General features: G+C 39.9%; 1 protein-coding gene across 2 annotated transcripts in view; it reads left to right on the top strand.

Annotated features, from left to right (window-relative positions):
- gtdc1 (glycosyltransferase like domain containing 1) overlaps nt 1-13,476 on the top strand; it is a 305,811-nt gene that overhangs the window by 116,775 nt on the left and 175,560 nt on the right. For both annotated transcript variants that reach the window (XM_033024711.1, XM_033024710.1), the window contains exon 4: nt 5,348-5,521. In XM_033024711.1, coding sequence (XP_032880602.1) covers nt 5,348-5,521 — 174 coding nt within the window. The remainder of the gene's footprint in view (nt 1-5,347; nt 5,522-13,476) is intronic.

Here is a 13,476-nt window from a genome sequence, read left to right as displayed (position 1 = left end):
AGTCCTGAAGGTCTAGAATCATGTAAAACCCACTATGTTGGTGGTAACTTCCCTGTAATTCACTAACTGGTAATCTTTTGTGTGCAAAAGATTAGGCTGTCATTGTCCACGGGATACTTGGTGATAATGGCATCATTGCCCACAATGATCTTTTTGTAGAGAAATCATTGACCTGAAACGTCGCATTGTCTTTCTCTCACTCTCTCTCTCACTCTCTCTCTCTCCATAAATGCTGCCTTACTTAAAGTGTACATGCAGCATTTTCTGATTTTATTTCAGATTTCCAGCATCTGTTGTTGACCCTTTCAAATATTAACAAATTGTAATCTTACCTCTTCTTTACCCAGTCACATGGATGTTGATGGTATCCCGTTGCCAGACACTTTAAATCTCCTTCCCACTCCTACACAGACCTTTCTGTCCTAGGTCGCCTCCATTGTCAGAGTGAGGCTAAACGCAAATTGAAGGACCGGCATCTCATATTTTGTTTGGGCTGTATAAATATTGATTTCTCTCACTCCCCCACCCAAGTCGCACTAGCTTCTTGTTTTCACCCTACAAACAGCTAACAATGGCCCGATTCCTTTATCATCATTACTTTTTTGCATATATTTTATTCATTGTTCTTTATCTCTCCACATCATTGTCTACAATATATCTCTCGTTTCCCTTATCCCTAACCAGTCCGAAGAAGGGTCTCGACCTGATAAATCACCCATTCCTTCTCTCCAGAGATGCTGCCTGTCCTGTTGTGTTACTCCAGCTTTTTGTGTCTTTCTTCAGTATTGAAATATAAACTCAGTTTACGTTTAATTTGTCCTGGTCCCACTACATTAACACTCTGATCAAGAACATGGTGCATAGAAACATAGAAAATAGGTGCAGGAGGAGGCCATTCGGCACTTCGAGCCAGCATCGCTGATCGTCCCAAATCAATAACCCGTGCCTGCCTTCTCCCCATATCCCTTGATTCCACTAGCCCCTAGAGCTCTATCTAACTCATAGGTGCGGTTAAACTAATCTCCACTGCCTGCACATGATCCATATCCCAACATTCACTACATATCTATGTACCTATCTAACAGACTCTATTGCCCTATCATATCTACCTCCATGCCAGGTAAGGGAAATGGGGACAAGGGAGATAAATGCAGTTGAGATGAGTGAGCTATAACCTTGTTGAATATCAGAATAGTCTTAAGGCAACAAAAGGTTACAATACCTACTCCTGCTATTGCTTTCTTGTATTAGATTAGATGTAAACATATCACCAACAATTTCTCCATGTTCCATCTCATTGATGTTCTGACTAAGAAATCACAGCAGTGCCTCTTCTTTCTCAGAGGACTAGTTGGAGTCATGTTTCCAACAACTTTTACTGATTTCTGTAGATACACTACAGACATCGTCCTATCTGGATACATCATAGCTTGGTATGGCAACTGCTATGCCCAAAACCAAAATAAACAGCAGAGAGTTGTGAACACAGCCCGATCCATCAGACAAAGTTGCTTCTGGTGAGAAATCGGAAATGAACTAATTCTCTGGTTAATATCACCTTGGGATCATCAACATTTATAGCAAGGAAGGAAGCCTCTTTGCCCATCGCCTCAATTTAGATTTTTGTTACCATAGCACAAATGTTTGTCTTCTGTTTTTGTTAAGATTAAATGGTTAAACAAGCAATGAAAAACCAAGTGGGATGAGAGTATGAAAATTCATTTTTTTCGCCTGTTTAGGGAACCACAGGTTCAGATATAAGGCTCCTTGAAAAACTATGACTGCACATTTAATGCTGTGTAACAAATTTCTCAGGTGCCAATCAATGTATTCTGTTGAAGTAATCTTCTGTCAGGCTGGGATTTCCAAAGGAATTACAGGTAAAATGACAGTTCATACAATATCGATATTTACATCCTTATTCCGCCTTTCTTCTGTTGGTTGTATTTCTTCTTAACACAGACCAGCCTCTCGAGGAACGTACAATGTAGCAGCATGGGATTTGTGAATGGAACCATTCTCTGCTCGAAATGTACGGTGGTAACTAACAATGTTCAAATTCCAAATTTTGAAAGGTCAAGGGGAAAGATGCCAACTAGTGCTACTATTTAAAAAAAAACATGGCATTCCAAACGTTGTTACATCAGGGTTCCTTGTGTATCTGCATTTTTACAATCCAATTTACAATTCTTTACAAATTTCTAATATGCTATACAATTTGTGTGATGATTCTGCACTATTTATAATTTGCCTCTATCCTCAGAGCTGGCATTTCACACTTCTACACTGCAGTTTACTGAATCTCTACAACTTGATTGCCTCCAGGACTGGTGGGCCTCGAGAATCCTGTTTCTTATTCAATTTTCTTTCAGTCTCATGTATTTTCAGCCATGAGCTATTCGCTCCTGCCTTTAACAAACTGAACTCCATCCAAGATTGTATGCACTTCTGCACGTGATACTTCCTTCTTTTTCGTTGTCAAAGCTGCCCCCATGATATGTGGTATCATTAATTTTTCAATTAACTAATGTTTTTTTAACTTTCTGCAGATCCCCCCGTGTTATTTTGTTTTTCTTGTATCTGAGGAGACTCTTCTAGCAACCCTCCTGTTGCAGAAGATGAGAAAATCTGGTCATTTAACATGAGATCACATCCCTAAGCTCTGTCACAGTCCTAGTCTAAAATTTAAAATTTCTTCCTCATCTATTAAAGATCTAAGGATTGATTTCCATTTTTAGATATAGTGCACTAAGAAAATTTGTCGTTCATATTTCCCCCTCAAAATAGAAACCCAAACTATTTGTTCCTTAAGGATTTCCAGTGTGGGACTGGGAGGATGTGGCTTATACCCTTACTGAGGCTCCTTACTGCATCATTGAACATTACAGTCTTGACCAAGGGTTCCCAACTTGGGGTAAATTGAACCTACCCAGAGGGTAAATTTAACCTACCCAGCGGGTAAATGTGTTGATTCTGGATTTGTACATATATTTCTCATTGAATGACTATGTTTGGTTCTGGTATACCAATATCTGTTCATCGTTAGTTGTTTATAAATAAGTGACATAACATTGTTATGTGCTATTAAAGTTGCCAGGGGTAAATGGGACGAAAAAGGTTGGGAACCTTTCCTGGTCTAGACATAGGCTCAGATGTGCTTCTTGCACAGAAGTGATGGGTTCCTGAAAACTCCACACCCATCCTTCCCCATTATCCTCAGTATTAAAATCAATTGACCATATTTTCTTTTATTTTCTTAACATAATGTCTTCCTCATAGATTTTTCATTTTAAAAGCATCTCACATCTTTGCTCTAATTATTTATTTTCTGCAAACATTTTGCTATCCATTTAGATTTTTTTATGATTGCATGGGTATATGTTGCAGGGGTACCTTAATTAGTACAGGTGATTAATACAGGTGTCGGATGTTATGGGGAGGCGGCAGGAGAATGGGGGAAGGAGGGAGAGATAGCTCAGCCATGATTGAATGACGGAGTAGACTTGATGGGCCGAATGGCCTATTTCTGCTCTTTTCACTTATGATCTTCTGAAAAGTCCATGTGTAAGTTTGACCGTCATTTGTTTGCAAGACATACATTAAATTTTCGAAAAGAAGTGTTTTAACCTGGTTTGAATGGATAGTAAAAGATAATGGGTAGACATTTTTTAGCATGTTTTACGATAGGAAAATATTTGAAAGAGTTTAAATCCTGCTTTGTTGAAATAGAATTGTGTAGGATCTACAACATTAAAAAAGACAATTCAGTCTACTCATGCTTGTCATTTCTGATACAATCGTTTTGATACAATCCTTTTCTCACCCATCTCCATATAAAGGAATCAAGGGATATGGAGAAAAGGCAGGAACGAGGTACTGATTTTAGATGATCAGCCATGATCATATTCAATGGCGGTGCTGACTCGACGGGCCGAATGGCCTACTCTTGCACCTATTTTTCTACGCTTCTATGTTTCTAATGTATTGTGTAGGAAGGAACTGCAGATGCTGGTTTCAACCAAAGATAGACACAAAAAGCTATAATAACAGTGTGACAGGCAGCATCTCCGGATAGGAGTCAGTGATGTTTTGGGTCAAATCCATTTTGAAGAAGGGTCTTGACCCGAAACGTCACCCATTCCTTCTCTCCAAGATGCTGCCTGACCCACTGAGTTGCTCCAGCTTTTTGTGGCTATCTTCCATCAGTGTATCTCTCTCTCTCCTTCTCGTGTTTATCTAGCATCTCCTACGTGCACCTGTGCTAGACTATACTTTATAGCAAGTTCCACATTCTAAAAAGTTTTGGTTAACGGAGTCATTTCTGAATTACTCACATCATTGCTCTGTTATGTTTATACTTTGCTCAGTAATAATTATAGTTCATTTCATCAATAAAATCTCATATACTTTGTGAAGAAAAGTTGTCAATTTCCGTTTTTTTTTTTGTATCAGGACTTGTTTGAGTGTTTTTCTTTGATTCCATTGGTATAAGGCTATAAACTGGAGGCGAATAAAATCACTAAGAGCAGCTTTGAGATATGTATTTTAAACCACACATGCAATAGAATTTAGATGGTGAACAGTTGCACAGAGTAATGATGATGAAGGTCATTGAGTTTATAACATTACTAACTCAAATTCTGTGATTTATTACTTCTCAACTTATTTCAATGTGTAATATTGCTATTTGACTCAACCAACAATGTCATCTTCCTTGTGAATCACTCTGAGTGGCATTGAATTTATATATTAAACAAAGGTAAATTAAGGTAGAAATAACATTTTAATTATACTTTGAGCTTCTGGATCAAGAAAAGTAACAGCTGACACAGATGTTTCTGTATCATACTATGCAGATAGAAAATGAATTGAAGGGTGGGGTTGTGATAATATAAAACCGTACTATTGCACATAAACCAAGATATCCATGTATCAGTATGTTCTGAATCTGCTGCCCCTGTGAACAAAATCTTCAATAACACAATGGAACTGAGAGCAGATTTTTTTGTTCCAGCTCAGTGTCCATGTGAGCTCTGCCGAAGTGTATTGAAAATACCTTTAAGCCACAACTCGATTGCATATTGCAGAAGGCCTGAACAAAGCATCTGGAAAATACTTATAACTTCAATGCGGTTGTGTGTTGTTTAGAAGTTAAAGACCTTTATGTGTAGTTGAAAAAAACCACAAAGTGATTTAAATCAGAGCAACTTGCATGCAAATGAAAAAAAAAGACCTCAAGGTTTGAGTTATGTTCCAAGGTGGTATTTTGTATAACAAATTGGATTCAGAGTCTAACTGTAAAAATATGCTCAAATATATTTCTATATATTTTTTTTTCCATCTTTAGCTTGGTGGCTGATGTGGTGGTGTTCAATTCTGCATTTAACATGGAATCTTTTCTTACGACCATCGGCTCTTTCATGAAGCTAATTCCAGATCATCGGCCCAAAGGACTTGAGAAGCTCATCAGACCCAAGTGCCAAGTGCTGTATTTTCCCATCAGATTTCCTGATGTTACCAGGTCAGTAACTAGTTGATATTTTAAAGAGTTAACAAGGGTACAGTAATTTTTCTTGACTTTCTAACTTTTCCATGTGAGTGCCAAAACTAAGTCTCAATCTAAGGCCAGTGAGGTACAGGTACAATGAAATCTTGCTTGCAGCACAATCACGGGCAGATAGACTCAAATGTTCACAAAAAAACATAAATTACACAAATGATGGATAAACATTCTGTAAGATGGTCAAAAGAGAAAGACGACAGGGCAAAAAGAAACAAACAAGATATTAGTGCAAAACACAATAGAAAAATTGAGCCCTTGGTGATGTAAGAAGTGGTCCATAGTGTTCCACTGTCGAGGTAGGCTTACGGTTATGCAGGCTAGTTCAAGAACTTGATAGTTGTAGGAAAGTATCAGTTCCTGAACCTGGTGATGTGCGACTTTCAGATTTCTGTACCTCCTGCCTGATAGTGGTGGTGAGAAGAAGGCATGGCGCAGATGGTGGTGGTCCTTAATGATAATTGCTGCCTTCTTGAAACAGCACCTCATGTTGATCCTTTCAATGGTGGGAGGGCTGTGTTCTTGACAGACTGGGCTGAGGCCACCAGTCTTTACAACCTCCTCCATTCCTGTGCGCTGAAATTGCTACACCAGGCATAATGCAAAATACTTTCCACGGCACATCAGTAGAAGTTTTTTTGTGAACGCTATATCACTTTAAACGTCCAAATAAAGGAAAGGTGCTAATCCACCTTCTTTGTAATTATATTTGTGTTTTTTAAAACCACGGTATTTTTTGAGTTTCATTGCATCATGTGGAATATTTTGCCAAAGTGAAAAAATATATACCTTATGAGGATAAGATTAATTTAATATATAATCCTGAACATTTACTTGTGTTACAGATTGCTCGATCTTGACACTTTGTTATATGAAACCTAATCTTGCAGATAAGCTTGATGTTGCCATAGGAAGACCATTTCTGGGAGCCAGACAATTAACTTTAGTGTGGTTTAGTTTAGAGATACAGCACGGAAACAGGCCCTTCGGACCACTGAGTCCGTGCCGACCAGCGATCCCCACAAACTAACACTATCCTACACACATTAGTGACAATTTACAATTTTACCAAGCCATTTAGCCTCCAAACCTGTTTCCTCCCAACTTGGAGTGTGGAAGGAAACCGGAGTACCCGGAGAAAACCCATGCAGATCACGGGGAGAACATACAAACTCCATACAGCCAGCACCCGCAATCAGGATCGAACCTGGGTCCCTGGCACTGAGAGGCTACTGTGCCAAATTCTTGAAAAAACATAGGCATTTTTGATGATTGTCCACTCTCCAAATATTGGTTATGTTGAGAAACTCCAGTTTAACCACATGGCATGGGTCATCAGTAAAATTAGCTTTTTTTCCCAATGGCTTCCACTGTTAGTGCTGAAACCAGGTTGAAGAAAATGCTTGCTTTCTCCATTGTTGTTATTGGACCTATAGTCAGGGAAGCAAGGAGCTGAGTTGCAAAATGAATCGTTTAAAATATATTGCCAAGATTTCTGCTGCCTTTTAGTCTGTTTTGCCTCACTGAAACATTCATTTTTACTTCTGCAATGCATTGCAATGCTGTAATCAAATAAGAACTTTGGATCTGCCACAACCATGACACTGATTGATAGCTGATGCAAGCCTGAAGTAAATTGTTGATGCGCTAAAAAAAACGATCCCCCCCCCCACCCCTGCCACAAAAATATACACCAACTTCACCAAAATGCAAAGTGAGTATATCATGTTTCACAAATGACATTATGATTGACCACATTAATATTCAATTTTTCCTTCATAGGTACAAAAACATTAAATGCTCATTCTGGTGGTCTATCATTTGTCACCATCAATACATTAAAGATTATAATGTAGGCTCACTTTCAGCTTGCTTTCTTATTCCATGCGTGAGCATGGCATGCTATTTAAACTGCATTTGTGATAACGGTATAGAAGAGCTCATTTATCTCACTGTGAACAGTAAAGTATTATTAGCCCAGTTTGTTTTAGTAATTATAAGCTGCTTAAGTCATTACTGTACAGTAATGGAATTCATTTGATTGTACATATCAAAACTGAGATTGTGGCATATTTGCATATTTTCTATTATCTAATGACATTCATCTACACCTGCAGAAACATTCCCTCTGTAAGGTGACATCGGTCAAAATGAGAGTTTTCTTTCCAACATGAGAGCTTTTTTTAATCAGTTCATTTAGCTTCCTTGCTGTTGATATCTGCGTCAAAGATATTTGACATTGAAACAATTGAATTGGAGATGAATATTTGCCTGAAGAATTGCTGGAATTAAAAAAAAAATTATCATGTGAGAAATGTAAGGCACATGTGTTTGAAATGAAAATTAAGTCATCATTTAGATCTGTGAACCTATTGAGTATCTTGACCCAGACAGGATGTGATTTGGTCCATGTTTGCTGATATATCACCAGAGTGTTGGTTCATGTGCAACTACTGTCTTTACGAAGCAGTTACTATTTGACTTAAATCCCTCTGAAGATCCCAGTACGGAGCTTAAAAGACTCTGAGCATCTTATTGGATAATTTAACATTCAACTAACATCGGCTTAAAACCCCACCAGCAATTGCGAATGTTGAATTGAAAGCAAAATAAAAACGAACTAATGCAGTTAATGTTATAATCTAATTTGTGTATTTTTATTCGGAGATGGCAGCACCTGCTGTTGCCTGTACTCGTTGGGTGGGCTGAGATTCCCATTTTTCACATAGATTGCAATGTGTATAATAGTAACAACTCTTGTGTCATGGAATGAATGTAGTTATTGGCAGAGATTCAGCTAGAGGAGTAGAAGATAAAGGCACAGCCTCCTGCAGCATCAAACTATACACACCAGGAAAATTTAAGGTAAATGAGTAATCAAATCTGAGTTTGTATTTCTTGGCATTTGTCATTCCCTCCATTCTTAGACTAGGAGGGGGAAATTGTCTAGAGGTCCCCTGCTTTCCAGTGATGAAACACAAATAGTGCACGTAGGGTTCCCGTGAACTCTGCCAACTTTCGTTGTTTTTGGCAAGAAGTATGATGATTTAAGTAAAATAATATTTGAGAAACTACTAGATATGCAAATCTATAACAATCCAGTATCTACAGGAGAGAAAGTCAGCTGTGAGTGGTGGGGGGGGGGGGGGGGGGGGGGGGGGGGGGGGGGGGGGTGAGAGAGACACCCCCAGATAGTAATATGCCTTATCTATTAAATTTGACAGGTGAGTGGAAATTTTGGAATTGGCATCATTCATGGACCAAGGGACTAAATTATTAAATTACTTTTCATGCCTTTACTATTAAATATTTTTATGCTTTGTTTTAGAGTTGGTATCATAATTGTAAACGAATGACACAGGAAAAGTTGACAACTACAATTTAAAAAAAGTTTTTATTTACATGTGTTTATATCAAGTGCTGGATTGTCAGCACAACATTAATTGAAGGCCAAGGACACAAGAGACTGCAGATGCGGGAATCTGGAGCAGAAGACAAACTGCTTGTGGAACTCAGCGAATCAAGCGGCATCTGTGGAAGCAAAGGGATGATTAACATTTTGGATTTGGTCCTGCATGAGGACTGAGAATATAGAGGGAAAATAGTCTGTACAAATGGTGAAAGGAAGATGTGAGATTGGGGCTGACAGATGATAAGTGAAAACATAAGGGAAAATATATCTTTGGCGGATGGAGCCAGACGGGAGCAGGGTGGAAACAGACTAGAAAACGATATGTGGAACCAGATTAGGGAGAGTTTATGGGCAGATGGGACCACGAGGTGGGAGAGGATAGAAAAGGTTGGACAAAGGAGAAGAAACCTAGGATGGGCGAGCGTGTGGATAATGAGCAGATGGGATCAAGTGGGGAAGGGTGACAAATTTGGTTAAACCAAGGTGCGGTGGACTGGAAAAGGTGAACAAAGGGAGAGAGAGCTAAGGTGAACTGCTGGGAATAGGAAAGGAACACAGGGGTTTAGGTTTATTATTGTCTCGTACAAAGGTACATTGAAATGCTTTGTTTTGCAAGCTATCCAAACATATACCACACATAGATGCAATTGTTTCAAACTCAAGTAGAATGGACAGACCAAATGAAAATATATAGAGTGCAGAATATAGTTCTCAGCAATGTAGAACATCAGTTCCTTGGACAAAGTTCAATGCCCCCAACGGGATAGAGGTGAATTGACCAGTACCCTAGCTTATGGAAGATGCCTGATAACAGAGGGAAAGAAGCTGTTCCTGAGTCTGGTGGTGCATGCATTCAAGTTTCTGTGCCTTCTGCTGGACAGGAGCAGGGAGAAGGAGGAATGACCGGTGTGGGACAAGTCTTTGATTATATTGGTGCTTTCCAAGGCAGCGTGAGGTGTAGATGGAGTCAATGGTGGGAGTCTTATCTGGATGATGGACTGGGCTACATTTACAACTCTGCAATTTCTTGTGGTCTTGGGCAGAGCTGTTCCCAAACCAAGCCTTGTGGGTTACCTGAAAGTGGAAAATTTAATGTTTGCGCCACTAGGCTGTGGGCTGCCCAAGTGGAATATGAAATATTGTTTATCAAATTTGCCCTTGCAAGGTCAAATGACAACTGGATGAATAATAGGTAGACAAAATTGCTGGAGAAACTCAGCGGGTGAGGCAGCATCTATGGAGCAAAGGAAATAGGCAACGTTTCAGGTCGAGACCCTTCTTCTTAAACTGGATGAATAATGCTCATATTCTACTTGGGGATTTGACAATCCACTGGTATGAATATGGAATCTTCCAAGCGCAGGATAAACCACATCCACAGCATTCCTTTTCCACTCCTGTCACTCTTCCTAGGTTCGTTCTCTCTCCCACCTGGTTGCATCTGGCCATCAACCATGCGTCCAACCTCCAGGGTTTCTCCTCCCTTGGCCTACCCTTCCTGTTCCCTCCCCTATCCACCCATCATCCCTCCCTTATCTGGTTCTATTTCCAATCTATGTCTCTACCGTCCCTCTCACACCCACTTCCTGGTTGGCTCCATCTGCTCACCTTGCCTAGATCCACTTATCATCTCTCAGTTTGTATCTCAACTCTCTCTATCACCTCTTTACATTGGCTATCTTTTCTCTACATTCTCAGTCCTGATGCAGGGTCCCAACCTGAAAAGTCGACTACCTCCACGGATACCTCAACTGCTGAGTTCCTCCAGCATTTTTGGTTTTTTTTGCCTAAAATGAAGGTTTTAGAAACATTAAGACAGGCACACGAAAAGGACGGGTTTAGAAGGATATGGGGCCCAATGCAGGAAGGTGGGACTAGTGCCGATGGGACCAATTGGCCGGTGTGGGCAAGTTGGGCCGAAGAGCCTGCTTCCTTGCTGTGATTCTACGAAAGCTTAATTAGCACAACTCAACCAGTTTGCATTCATCATAATGCCAGTACTATTACTATCAATTGAGGAAGGGAGGTGGGGAATTAGGAGAGAAGGTTTTCTGCATTTTACTTCTTGAATGCAGTGCAATTCTACACCATTAATTTTTTGAGTTTGCTTCCTGAAGAGTCCATTTGCCATCTGGTATTTTATGTTAATTACCAAAGCTGAGAACATTGATTTACACTAAGAATATCTTTACATTCTTTGCCTACCTCAATGAAGAATGTTACTTCTTTTATTATGTTGTGAAATATACACATCGCTGGCAAGTCCAGATTTATTCCCCATTATTTATTGTCCTTGACATAGTAAGCTATTTCCTTAAGCTGCTGCTCTTCATATGATGAAGTGACTCTTATGATGTTGTTAGTGAGGGAGTTCTAATATTTTGACCTAACCACAAGGTGCAAACAGTAATATGGGGACACAAGAAACTGCAGATGCTGGAGTCTTGAGCAAAATAAAAAGTGTTTGAGGAACTCAGCGGGTCAGGCAGCGTTGGTGGAGGGAATGTGTAGGTGATGTTTCAGCTCAGGACCATTTAGTAATATGTAAGTTGTCATTAAGTGTGAGTTTAAAGGTTACTTGCAGGTGTTACCAGGATGATTTTGCTTTACGAAAAGCTGCCAGAGGAGGTAGTTGCGGCTTGGACTATCCCAATGTTTAAGAAACAGTTAGACAGGTACATGGCTAGGACAAGTTTGGAGGGATATGGACCAATCGGCAGCTGGTGGGACTAGTGTAGCTGGGACATGAAGGCCGGCGTGGGCAAGTTGGGCCGAAGGGCCTGTTTCCACACTGTATCACTCTATGACTGTATGACTATACAATAGACGTTCAAAGTGTTTTTGCTATTATCCTTGTGATAAAGATAGCAGGCCACTGTTCCACTCACTAATGCTTGGACTTTCACAGGTCAGTGGCAACTGTTACCCCTGTGGGTCAGCAAGAACTTAAGTGGGCTTCCCAGCCACCTGAAATCCAACCCAAAACATCACTTATCCATTTTCTCCAGAGATGCTGCCTGACCTGCTGTGTTATTCCAGCATTTTGTGTCTATCGTTGCTGTAAGCCAGCATCTGCAGTTCCATGTTACATTCCCAACCACCTAATGAGTCCATAACAGATTAAGGTCATAAGGTCATGTGATAGGAGCAGAATTAGGCCCATCTACTCCGCCATCCAATCATGGCTAATCTATCTCTCCCTCCTAACCTCTATCTCCTGCCTTCTCCCCATAACCCCTAATACCCGTACTAATCAAGAATCTATCTATCTCTGCTTTAAAAATATCCATTGATTTGGCCTGCACAGCCTTCTGTGGCAAAGTAGCACAGTACTCCATTCAAATGAATGGGAAACATAATTTCTCAGGAAAATAAAAGGTAGTTTTATAATTATTTATTTAAATTTGTTTCAACATCTGAAAAATTGATATATTTGTTAGACTTCTAATAACAATACTTTAACAGATTCTAATCTTAGTTTGTGAATGGCGAAAGACCGGAGCAGTATCACCAATGATAGATGATCAGCCAGCTATGTCAAAGGGGCTCTGACCCCTTGAGAAACTCAGATGGACCTGAAGTAGTAAATAGTACAACAAATTTTCCAAACGTAGAATTTGATTTAAAATGGCGAATCGAGTGACAAGTTATGGAGCCTGAGGTAAAAACTGAATAGAAAGACCTTCAGAGTTTCACATGTTTACCCCACAGGAAACTGATGTTCCTGCAGCTCGAGATAGCTGATAATTAGTGTGACAGCCGTGAGGCAGTCGAGGGGTAAAGAGACATCAAAGCAGATTGAATGTATAGGAAGGAACTACAAATGCTTGTTTTATCGGAGGACAGACACAAAATGCTGGAGTAACTCAGCGGGACAGGCAGCATCTCTGAAGAGAAGGAATGGGTGATGTTTCGGGTCGAGACCCTGCATGTTCACAGGTTATAGTAGTAGAATTAAGCCATTCGGCCCATCAAGTCCACTCCGCCATTCAATCATGTCTGATCTCTGCCATCTAATCCCTTTTTCTTGCCTTCTCCCCATAACCCTTGACATCCATTCTAATCAAGAATTTGTCTACCTCTGCCTTAAAAATATCCACAGAAAAGGACCCTTCTTCAGATCCTTGCTCACAGACTGTGCAACCAAGGAGCCATAAGTGGATGAGGAAGAGGCAAAGAGTGTACTGGCAAGTCTACAAACCCCCTGAGGCTACCAAGCTTGATTGGGAAGGGAAGTCATGGCTGCAAGTACTTTAGCAATGGTGAATAGTTAAGAAACAAAATAAAACCCAGGGAAGTTGTGTAGAGCATGGTGTGATTGATTGTTAAATTGCAGTGAGGACAAAGAAGGTAAAATACAACATGATGACTGTGGTAAAGACTAGAATATTACTTTGCCAAGTTTCTGGGGGAGATGGGCAGGGAATTTATGTTACACAGTTAAGCGTTTTGGACAGGAGAAGGAAGTTGGAGATGACAATACTTTTCAAGGTCATTTAGTTTT

Source organism: Amblyraja radiata, chromosome 7, assembly GCF_010909765.2.
Source record: "Amblyraja radiata isolate CabotCenter1 chromosome 7, sAmbRad1.1.pri, whole genome shotgun sequence".
In the NCBI taxonomy this organism is placed as follows: Eukaryota; Metazoa; Chordata; class Chondrichthyes; order Rajiformes; family Rajidae; genus Amblyraja; species Amblyraja radiata.
The sequence above is the reverse complement of the archived record's forward strand: the minus strand, read 5'-3'. Positions and strand labels throughout refer to the sequence as shown.